The 12016-nt window shown below is 33.8% G+C and overlaps 1 protein-coding gene across 1 annotated transcript in view; it reads left to right on the top strand.

The window, feature by feature from the left end:
- LOC132560319 (calcium/calmodulin-dependent protein kinase type 1-like) overlaps positions 1-12016 on the top strand; it is a 97173-nt gene that overhangs the window by 71796 nt on the left and 13361 nt on the right. Inside the window, exon 3 of the mRNA XM_060224992.1 lies at positions 4136-4210. Within this exon, the coding sequence (XP_060080975.1) occupies positions 4136-4210 (75 nt within the window). The remainder of the gene's footprint in view (positions 1-4135; positions 4211-12016) is intronic.

Here is a 12016-nt window from a genome sequence, read left to right as displayed (position 1 = left end):
TTCAATAAAGTCCCATGTAAACCAAACCTTCAATAAAGTCCCATTAAACACATTTTATGTGTCCCTGTATATAGTTGTACCTTCAATCAGACCCCACTATACATTTCTGTGTAACCCTGTGTAATCTGGACACTCTATATACCAGACCTTTGTATACATCTTTATATAACCCTGTGTAATCTGGACACTCTATATACCAGACCTCTGTATACATCTTTATATAAACCTGTGTAATCTGGACACCTATATAAACCAGACCACTGTATACATCTTTATATAACCCTGTGTAATCTGGACACCTATATAAATCAGGCCACTGTATACATCTTTATATAACCCTGTGTAATCTGGACACCTATATAAATCAGGCCACTGTATACATCTTTATATAACCCTGTGTAATCTGGACACTCTATATACCAGACCACTGTATACATCTTTATATAACCCTGTGTAATCTGGACACCCATATAAACCAGACCTCTGTATACATCTTTATATAACCCTGTGTAATCTGGACACCTGTTTATTTTACCATTACTTTGGTACATATTCAGTGATCATTACGCACCCTATGGGCCTCTTTGTAACTTTAAAAAACTCTGTACTTATTGTTAAATCAATCAATATAGAGATCCCTCATTTATACAGAGATCAATGGTATGAGTTTAAAACCATTTTGAAATCTTTCAAAATGCAAATAATGAATTCAATATATTCAAATATATTCACGGAAGGGATTTTACATTCTCCAGTATTATTGAACTGTTATGTAACAAGGAAGCTTAATTGTGATTCTGATACAATGATTTCTGATGCTTGCCCAAATATGGTGTCCATCTTTACTATTGAGGCAGATGATCGACATTGGCATGGGAGAAATTTATTATGATGATATACTAAAATGTATCATCGCAATGTGAAGGGAAAGTATGATTATGACAATCTTTGTGACAAATTCCAGTTCATTTTCTCTGCTTCCAGTGAGGTTGAAGGTAGGCCTAATATCAGAATGTTGATAAAGACAATAACCTTTACAATGGAGGATATTGACAATCCAATTATCTATTTCTAATATCACAACTGAGTAAAATCATACCCTATGGTATTGTCTGCTACCTTTATTAGATAATTCTATAAAGAATGATACATATATCTTAATCTACATTTGAAGGAAACGCACTGACAAGTTCGGATGAGTCTGTCATCACGAACTCTTGTCGATGGATCTCCACGATGTCTGTTGTTTTTATTGAAATACTTTAGTGAATAAATACCTTTACCATACTGAGATAGACATGAATTTTGGTTATGGACAGATAATCGACACAGACAAACAATTTAACCATTTTCAAATGCCTTGACCTACATTCTGACCTGAATCTATCAACAACTTGATTGGAAGTAGGTGGAGCTTATACATCATCAATGGTTAAAAGGTGCATTTTGATTGGCTAAGAACATGTGAGGAACGGTTTCGAACAAAATTGTGCAGTTCTCAGTTTTCGTTGATATTGTGGTAATTACATCACTTTTAGGATCAAATTGTTTTAGAATTGGGATGGTATGTTTGTTTTTATGCATATACTTGAGATTCTATCATGATTGTTGTCATTTAAACATGAGATGAAACCAATATTCATGATCTAATCTCCAGTATAAACATAAAAACAAGCCCACCATTCCCTTAATAAGAAACCTCTCTTTGTTTTACCTGATTTATTCGTACCCCTCAAACTGTAAGGGTCATGTAGAGGCGGGTCTCCGTGTAGAAGCTGATCCCTACCTCACTGACCAACGTACAGGATCCCCATTGCATAACATCCAGAGTAATAAAAGTAGTGTCTTGTCTAAGGATACAACAACACTGACTGAGCCTGTTTCCCAGTTTTCTTAGAAATATCAACCACCATATATGGAAAAAATATTTCTTCTTCTATAGAGATTACCTAATCAAAGAAATATTTTTCACAATGGTTTAGATCAGAAATATTGCAGTTTCATTGGAAATTTCAAGAAATATTTCCATATCAATGGGATAAGAAGTATATCTGTTTCTATGGAGATAGTACAAGTTCATTTCTCACCAGTGAGATTAGGGATATTTCTTTGAGGATTATAAATATTTCTGTTACAATGGAGATTTTCAATATTTTTACTTACATTTCTACTATAGATTATAAGAAATATTTCTTTAGTATCTAGATTTTTTTCTCTCTCTCTTTTTTTTTTTTTTTTTTGTGAAGGAAAGAAATATTTTGTCATCATCTATTATTAATGTAAATATCAAATTGATTTCAATTTGAACTGTTACTTATGTGAAAGGGAAACTTAGTTGTGAATCAATGGAACATGGAATTTTACCAGAAATTTTGATTCATACATGTAATCTATTTATTTGAGAGAGTACAGTAAAGAGACAGCGCAACATTAAAGGCTAGATAATCACACAATATTGATAAAAATCTGCATGGATTGTTATCATTATTTATCAATCAATGTGGTAAATTTTCTGCATGCAGTACTTTTCTGACACTGATTACTAGGGATGTCAGTAATGCAGATTATCAATACTCTCGAGGCCCTGGAACAGTTCTGTAGGAGCTATTCTGTAAAGTGATGGCGCCGAGTCTGTGACACTTGTTCATGTATACTAAACAAAGCTGATGCCATAGATTGGACTGTCTTGTTTTGAAACATTGCATACATATTCATGAGATAAGAAAGTAGGATCTTTTATATTGCAGGGTTTGTGATATATATAATCAATCCTGTGTAATTTCATTAATGGTTCAATGCTACTTGTGCTTTTTTGTAATGCTATAGACTCTCATATTGAAAGTTTTGTTTTCCTATATGGCTACCAGCTGTATAACAGACATGATTATATTAAACATCCCTTTTTTAGGTTAATTATTCCAATTCCAGGTCCCTACATCTGTGATACATGTATCCTAGTAGTAATTATCATAGTGTCCATCCACTATCTGGTGCTGAAACATAAACTCAGTACTTATCACCTAACTACATAGTTATCAGTGTAATAACACCAATTACGTAATTCTCTGCTATCATACACATGTGTAATATGACCTTTTAGAGCTGTGATTGGCTAATTGCTTTTGTGATGTCAGAACATCTTGGTGTCACATGACATGTAACATCATCAATTAGAAAGGTTTAAAGTGATATAATTACAATTTTATAATTTGTATTGGTCTAATATGAAGCTATTTTCACAAAGTCTGCAAATACATCTACTGGTATGCTGTGTGATAAACAGAATCTTTCATTTCCATTTTATGTCAGATTTATGAAAGTTGTCAAAAATTGTTAATTTTACCCCAGAGTCTCATTGAATGAAAATTCTGAGACTTGTTCCAAAATGAATGGAAATTCCTGGAATATCATATGATATACTTTACAAGTTGGTTGTATCAGAGGAATGACGAGTCAAGCAAATAAATAATAAAAAAATAGTAAAATATAAAAGTTTGGTATCATCCGAATATTTTTATGTGATTGTCTTTTTATTTCATACATATCTTACACAAAAAAACACTTCCAGTACCAGTTTGAGTTTTCCATCTAAAAAAATCTTTTAAGGTCAAAAAATGTTCGAACCATACATGTAGAAGTTCAGCATCATTGCAAAAAGGATTTTTTATTTCAGAAGCATCCTTATTAAATTATAAATGTTTTACTTCCAAACAAATCTAAGGAATGTTTCTGAACTAGGCTTAGGTTTTCAACATTTTTTATTATTGAATGAAGGAATTTGGCAAAACATGTCAAATATAAAAGTAAATTTTCATAAGAATTCTTTCCCGCTCATGATCTCCCCTCCCTACTCTCCCATCCCAGAAGTTTGAACCTGTATATATGACATGTTAAGCCCAAGCTTGTACAGGTTTACTTGAAGATGAACAATGGCTAACTAGAGAGTTAGGAAAGCTTAAGCAATCTTTACCACATTTAAATTTTAATTAATTAAATTTTGATTTTTTATGGAAGTATTTATGCTTCCTGAGATTTTCACAGATAAATTTTTGGAAAGTACTATTCATGTGACATGTCATCATGTTGAATGAGATTTTCACAGATCATGCTGATTAAGTTTTTTCTGTTGTTCCAGATTGAAACACCCCAACATTGTGCAGTTGTTAGAAGTGTTTGAAGAAAAAACCAATGTCTACCTGGTTATGGAACTGTAAGTATTACATTTAAGGTGTAAGGTAGATCTAGTACCTAAAACAAATAGACAATTACACAGATACACTAAAGTCACCTTATTTACTGTGTACAATAAACTTGAAAGCCTAACCAAAATGTGAAAAATACTGGGAAATATTAATTTTCCAGAGTCTACTAGCTCAGATATATATGCTCTTCTGTTAGATGCTTCTTGTAAAGATGTGTTTGACTGTTTTTAACTCTGTGACTGAGATATCTTTATATCTGTGTTAACACTGTGACTAAGATATCTTTACATCTGTGTTAACACTGTGCCTGAGGTATCTTTACATCTGTGTTTAACACTGTGACTGAGATATCTTTACATCTGTGTTTAACACTGTGACTGAGATATCTTTATCTGTGTTAACACTGTGACTGAGATATCTTTACATCCTTGTTAACATTGTGACTGAGATATCTTTATATCTGTGTTAACACTGTGACTGAGATATCTTTATATCTGTGTTAACACTGTGACTAAGATATCTTTACTTCTGTGTTTAACACTGTGACTGAGATATCTTTACATCTGTGTTAACACTGTGCCTGAGGTATCTTTACATCTGTGTTTAACACTGTGACTGAGATATCTTTACATCTGAGATATCTTTACATCTGTGTTAACACTGTGACTAAGATATCTTTACTTCTGTGTTTAACATTGTGACTGAGATATCTTTACATCTGTGTTAACACTGTGCCTGAGGTATCTTTACATCTGTGTTTAACACTGACTGAGATATCTTTACATCTGTGTTTAACACTGTGACTGAGATATCTTTATCTGTGTTAACGCTGTGACTGAGATGTTAACACTGTGACTGAGATATCTTTACATCTGTGTTAACACTGTGACTGAGGTATCTTTACATCTGTGTTAACACTGTGACTGAGATATCTTTATATCTGTGTTAACACTGTGACTAAGATATCTTTACTTCTGTGTTTAACATTGTGACTGAGATATCTTTACATCTGTGTTAACACTGTGCCTGAGGTATCTTTACATCTGTGTTTAACACTGTGACTGAGATATCTTTACATCTGTGTTTAACACTGTGACTGAGATATCTTTATCTGTGTTAACGCTGTGACTGAGATATCTTTACTTCTGTGTTAACACTGTGACTGAGATATCTTTATATCTGTGTTAACACTGTGACTAAGATATCTTTACTTCTGTGTTTAACACTGTGACTGAGATATCTTTACATCTGTGTTAACACTGTGCCTGAGGTATCTTTACATCTGTGTTTAGATATCTTTACATCTGTGTTTAACACTGTGACTGAGATATCTTTACTTCTGTGTTAACACTGTGACTGAGATATCTTTATATCTGTGTTAACACTGTGACTAAGATATCTTTACTTCTGTGTTTAACATTGTGACTGAGATATCTTTACATCTGTGTTAACACTGTGCCTGAGGTATCTTTACATCTGTGTTTAACACTGTGACTGAGATATCTTTACATCTGTGTTTAACACTGTGAATGAGATATCTTTATCTGTGTTAACGCTGTGACTGAGATATCTTTACTTCTGTGTTAACACTGTGACTGAGATATCTTTACATCTGTGTTAACACTGTGACTGAGGTATCTTTACATCTGTGTTAACACTGTGACTGAGATATCTTTACATCTGTGTTAACACTGTGACTGAGATATCGTTAAATCTGTGTTTGAAACTATGACTGAGATATCTTTATATCTGTGTTAACCTTGTGACTGAGATATCTTTAAATCTATGTTTAACACTGTGACTGAGATATCTTTACATCTGTGTTAACACTGTGGCTGAGATATCTTTACATCCTTGTTAACATTGTGACTGAGATATCTTTACATCTGTGTTAAAACTGTGACTGAGATATCTTTACATCTGTGTTAACACTGTGACTGAGATATCTTTACATCTGTGTTAACACTGTGACTGAGGTATCTTTACATCTGTGTTAACACTGTGGCTGAGATATCTTTACATCCTTGTTAACATTGTGACTGAGATATCTTTACATCTGTGTTAACACTGTGACTGAGATATCTTTACTTCTGTGTTTAACACTGTGACTGAGATATCTTTCTCTCATATACTGACACTGCCACTTGGTGATATCTTCAAATCTGTGTTTGAAGTTGTATGTCATCTTATGTTTTGACAAGCATGCTCTTACATGTGTCATGAAAAAGAAAGCATTTAGGTGCTTGAATGTTACGTTGTAATAACATGAAATTTTTCAATGAAATAGCTCTATTTAGTTTCACTCAGCATTTGGTCTTGAGAGAAAATTATGTCTATGGTTACAATCTGTGACCTTAGAATGGCTAATTGGATTCTGGAACATCTATTTATAAATACAGAATTTTATGATATTGGGCGGTAGTTGCAGAGTGGTGAAGGCATCTCTCTGCCTTAATCTCCTCTTTCTAAGCCTCTTGGTCATGGGTTTGAGGTCTATGTTGGGCAGTTATAAAGTACTGGCTGCAGGTCAGTGGTTTTTCTCGAGCAACTCCAGGTTTCCTCCTACACCTAAACCTGGCATGTCCTTAAATGACCCTACTGTTAATAGGACGTAAAACAATAAATAAAATCATTATTATAAAGATACCAAAAGTGGTTGTCAATGTGAACAAGTACGTTTTTACTACTGGTAAATTTTTAAATGCAAGTTTAGAAAATAACTTTTGCAAAACAATAGTACTATAATTGTTGTTTATTGTCCCTGTCTTAGCTTGGGAGTTCACCAATATTAACCTTCATGGAATTTGTTCTTGATTGCAAAATTCACAAATTTCAAACTGTGCACAAAAAAACATAGCAGTATGTAGATGCTTTCACAGATAAAATGGAATTCTAGTTTAGATTGTGTACAAAATAGTATATATTTATTTTCTGTGATGCTAGACCCTTATAAATATAGGAATAGAACCCAGTACAGATCCAGGAAGTGCAGACATCACTGTATTTTGATATCTGTCCTCAGGAGGTACAGACATCACTGTGTTTTGATATCTGTCCTCAGGAGGTACAGACATCACTGTGTTTTGATATCTGTCCTCAGGAAGTGCAGACATCACTGTGTTTTGATATCTGTCCTCAGGAGGTACAGACATCACTGTGTTTTGATATCTGTCAAGACATCACTGTGTTTTGATATCTGTCCTCAGGAGGTACAGACATCACTGTGTTTTGATATCTGTCCTCAGGAGGTACAGACATCACTGTGTTTTGATATCTGTCCTCAGGAGGTACAGACATCACTGTGTTTTGATATCTGTCCTCAGGAGGTACAGACATCACTGTGTTTTGATATCTGTCCTCAGGAGGTACAGACATCACTGTGTTTTGATATCTGTTTAACGTTGATCCCATCACTAGAGATTTATCAACAATGGTCAGTGATACCCAGTGCATTTCTATTATAATTTCTAAGAAATTTTGCATTTGTATCAAAACCTATGGAATGATAATGAAAAAAACATGGATAGTTGGAAGTTAATGTCAGATATCAATATAAATGGGTGTGGAAGTTAATGTCAGATATCAACATAAATGGGTGTGGATGATGGGAAGTTAATGTCAGATATCAATATAAATGGGTGTGGATGATGGGAAGTTAATGTCAAATATCAACATACATGGGTGTGGATGATGGGAAGTTAATGTCAAATATCAACATAAATGGGTGTGGATGATGGGAAGTTAATGTCAAATATCAACATAAATGGGTGTGGATGATGGGAAGTTACTGTCAGATATTAATATAAATGGGTGTGGATGATGGGAAGTTAATGTCAAATATCAACATAAATGGGTGTGGATGATGGGAAGTTAATGTCAAATATCAACATAAATGGGTGTGGATGATGGGAAGTTAATGTCAAATATCAACATAAATGGGTGTGGATGATGGGAAGTTAATGTCAAATATCAACATAAATGGGTGTGGATGATGGGAAGTTAATGTCAAATATCAACATAAATGGGTGTGGATGATGGGAAGTTAATGTCAAATATCAACATAAATGGGTGTGGATGATGGGAAGTTAATGTCAAATATCAACATAAATGGGTGTGGATGATGGGAAGTTAATGTCAAATATCAACATAAATGGGTGTGGATGATGGGAAGTTAATGTCAAATATCAACATAAATGGGTGTGGATGATGGGAAGTTAATGTCAAATATCAACATAAATGGGTGTGGATGATGGGAAGTTAATGTCAAATATCAACATAAATGGGTGTGGATGATGGGAAGTTAATGTCAAATATCAACATAAATGGGTGTGGATGATGGGAAGTTAATGTCAAATATCAACATAAATGGGTGTGGATGATGGGAAGTTAATGTCAAATATCAACATAAATGGGTGTGGATGATGGGAAGTTAATGTCAGATATCAATATAAATGGGTGTGGATGATGGGAAGTTAATGTCAAATATCAACATAAATGGGTGTGGATGATGGGAAGTTAATGTCAAATATCAACATAAATGTATGTGGATGATGGGAAGTTAATGTCAAATATCAACATAAATGGGTGTGGATGATGGGAAGTTAATGTCAAATATCAATGTCATAAATGGGTGTGGATGATGGGAAGTTAATGTCAAATATCAACATAAATGGGTGTGGATGATGTTAATGGAAGTTAATGTCAAATATCAACATAAATGGGTGTGGATGATGGGAAGTTAATGTCAAATATCAACATAAATGGGTGTGGATGATGGGAAGTTAATGTCAAATATCAACATAAATGGGTGTGGATGATGGGAAGTTAATGTCAAATATCAACATAAATGGGTGTGGATGATGGGAAGTTAATGTCAAATATCAACATAAATGGTTGTGGATGATGGGAAGTTAATGTCAAATATCAACATAAATGGGTGTGGATGTTTGGAAGTTAATGTCAAATATCAACATAAATGGGTGTGGATGATGGGAAGTTAATGTCAAATATCAACATAAATGGGTGTGGATGATGGGAAGTTAATGTCAAATATCAACATAAATGGGTGTGGATGATGGGAAGTTAATGTCAAATATCAACATAAATGGGTGTGGATGATGGGAAGTTAATGTCAAATATCAACATAAATAAATGGGTGTGGATGATGGGAAGTTAATGTCAAATATCAACATAAATGGGTGTGGATGATGGGAAGTTAATGTCAAATATCAACATAAATGGGTGTGGATGATGGGAAGTTAATGTCAAATATCAACATAAATGGGTGTGGATGATGGGAAGTTAATGTCAAATATCAACATAAATGGGTGTGGATGATGGGAAGTTAATGTCAAATATCAACATAAATGGGTGTGGATGAAAAATGGGTGTGGATGATGGGAAGTTAATGTCAAATATCAACATAAATGGGTGTGGATGATGGGAAGTTAATGTCAAATATCAACATAAATGGGTGTGGATGATGGGAAGTTAATGTCAAATATCAACATAAATGGGTGTGGATGATGGGAAGTTAATGTCAAATATCAACATAAATGGGTGTGGATGATGGGAAGTTAATGTCAAATATCAACATAAATGGGTGTGGATGATGGGAAGTTAATGTCAAATATCAACATAAATGTTAATGTCAAATATCAACATAAATGGGTGTGGATGATGGGAAGTTAATGTCAAATATCAACATAAATGGGTGTGGATGATGGGAAGTTAATGTCAAATATCAACATAAATGGGTGTGGATGATGGGAAGTTAATGTCAAATATCAACATAAATGGGTGTGGATGATGGGAAGTTAATGTCAAATATCAACATAAATGGGTGTGGATGATGGGAAGTTAATGTCAAATATCAACATAAATGGGTGTGGATGATGGGAAGTTAATGTCAAATATCAACATAAATGGGTGTGGATGATGGGAAGTTAATGTCAAATATCAACATAAATGGGTGTGGATGATTGGAAGTTAATGTCAAATATCAACATAAATGGGTGTGGATGATGGGAAGTTAATGTCAAATATCAAAATAAATGGGTGTGGATGATGGGAAGTTAATGTCAAATATCAAAATAAATGGGTGTGGATGATGGGAAGTTAATGTCAAATATCAACATAAATGGTTGTGGATGATGGGAAGTTAATGTCAAATATCAACATAAATGGGTGTGGATGATGGGAAGTTAATGTCAAATATCAACATAAATGGTTGTGGATGATGGGAAGTTAATGTCAAATATCAACATAAATGGGTGTGGATGAACGGAAGTTAATGTCAAATATCAACATGAATGGTTGTGGATGATGGGAAGTTAATGTCAAATATCAACATAAATGGGTGTGGATGAACGGAAGTTAATGTCAAATATCAACATAAATGGTTTTTGATAGTTGGAAGTTAATGTCAAATATCAACATAAATGGTTGTGGATGATGGGAAGTTAATGTCAAATATCAACATAAATGGGTGTGGATGAACGGAAGTTAATGTCAAATATCAACATAAATGGTTTTTGATAGTTGGAAGTTAATGTCAAATATCAACATAAATGGTTGTGGATGATGGGAAGTTAATGTCAAATATCAACATAAATGGGTGTGGATGAACGGAAGTTAATGTCAAATATCAACATGAATTTTTAAAACTGCACAATAAAATATACATGGAAAAAAGTATGATAGACTTTATGAGGTACCATATTGTAATCTGTGTGGACTTGATTTAACCAGCACTGGGGAAGAAGGAGTGGCCGATCAGTAGTCTTATATCTCTTACATACTACCAATGGATCCAGGCTTGCTCTTTGTTTTGTCCCAGACACCTTTGAAGTGTTAAACAGCTGTGAGAAGTCTTTCCGGTCTCGCATCCTGTTCTTCACATATTGATTGATCAAAAACTCTTCCTGTATCTTGTTGAAATGAAATGTCTGCTTTTAATGAAGCATTCTTAGAATTGTAATGAAACATAAGATCACTTCCTTGAAAAAAAGAAAATTACAAAAAAAAAAATCACTTTCTTGATGTATCTCTCCTTGTAAATTTGCACTGAATCATGTAACAGTTGGATCACTGTCACTGTATTCAGAACTTATCAATGGAGCCTGGCTGTAAATGAAAACATTTCATAACCTTGCCTCTTCATGCTATCTTTAAAGTTTCAAAATCTTGTTAAACATCTCTTTTAGAGGCATATTTCCAAAACACTATCAGACTTAGTTCGGAGATCCGTGGTAATTTTATGATTTTTGAATGTGCTACGTTGTATAAACTCAGGAAACTTATCTGCTTGATCTAGATAAGTAAATAATTTAATCTTGAGAGTATCCCAATATTTGTCAAGGTAGATAAGTCATTAGATCTTGAGAGTATCCCAATATTTGTCCAGGTAGATAAGTCATTAGATCTTGAGAGTATCCCAATATTTGTCCAGGTAGAGAAGTCATTAGATCTTGAGAGTATCCCAATATTTGTCCAGGTAGATAAGTCATTAGATCTTGAGAGTATCCCAATATTTGTCCTGGTAGAGAAGTCATTAGATCTTGAGAGTATCCCAATATTTGTCCAGGTAGAGAAGTCATTAGATCTTGAGAGTATCCCAATATTTGTCCAGGTAGAGAAGTCATTAGATCTTGAGAGTATCCCAATATTTGTCCAGGTAGATAAGTCATTAGATCTTGAGAGTATCCCAATATTTGTCCAGGTAGAGAAGTCATTAGATCTTGAGAGTATCCCAATATTTGTCCAGGTAGATAAGTCATTAGATCTTGAGAGTATCCCAATATTTGTCCTGGTAG

Source organism: Ylistrum balloti, unplaced genomic scaffold (assembly GCF_031769215.1).
Source record: "Ylistrum balloti isolate Yb309-2 unplaced genomic scaffold, AGI_CSIRO_Ybal_v1 Utg371048, whole genome shotgun sequence".
Classification (NCBI taxonomy): domain Eukaryota; kingdom Metazoa; phylum Mollusca; class Bivalvia; order Pectinida; family Pectinidae; genus Ylistrum; species Ylistrum balloti.
This window is presented reverse-complemented; position numbering and strand designations above follow the sequence as displayed.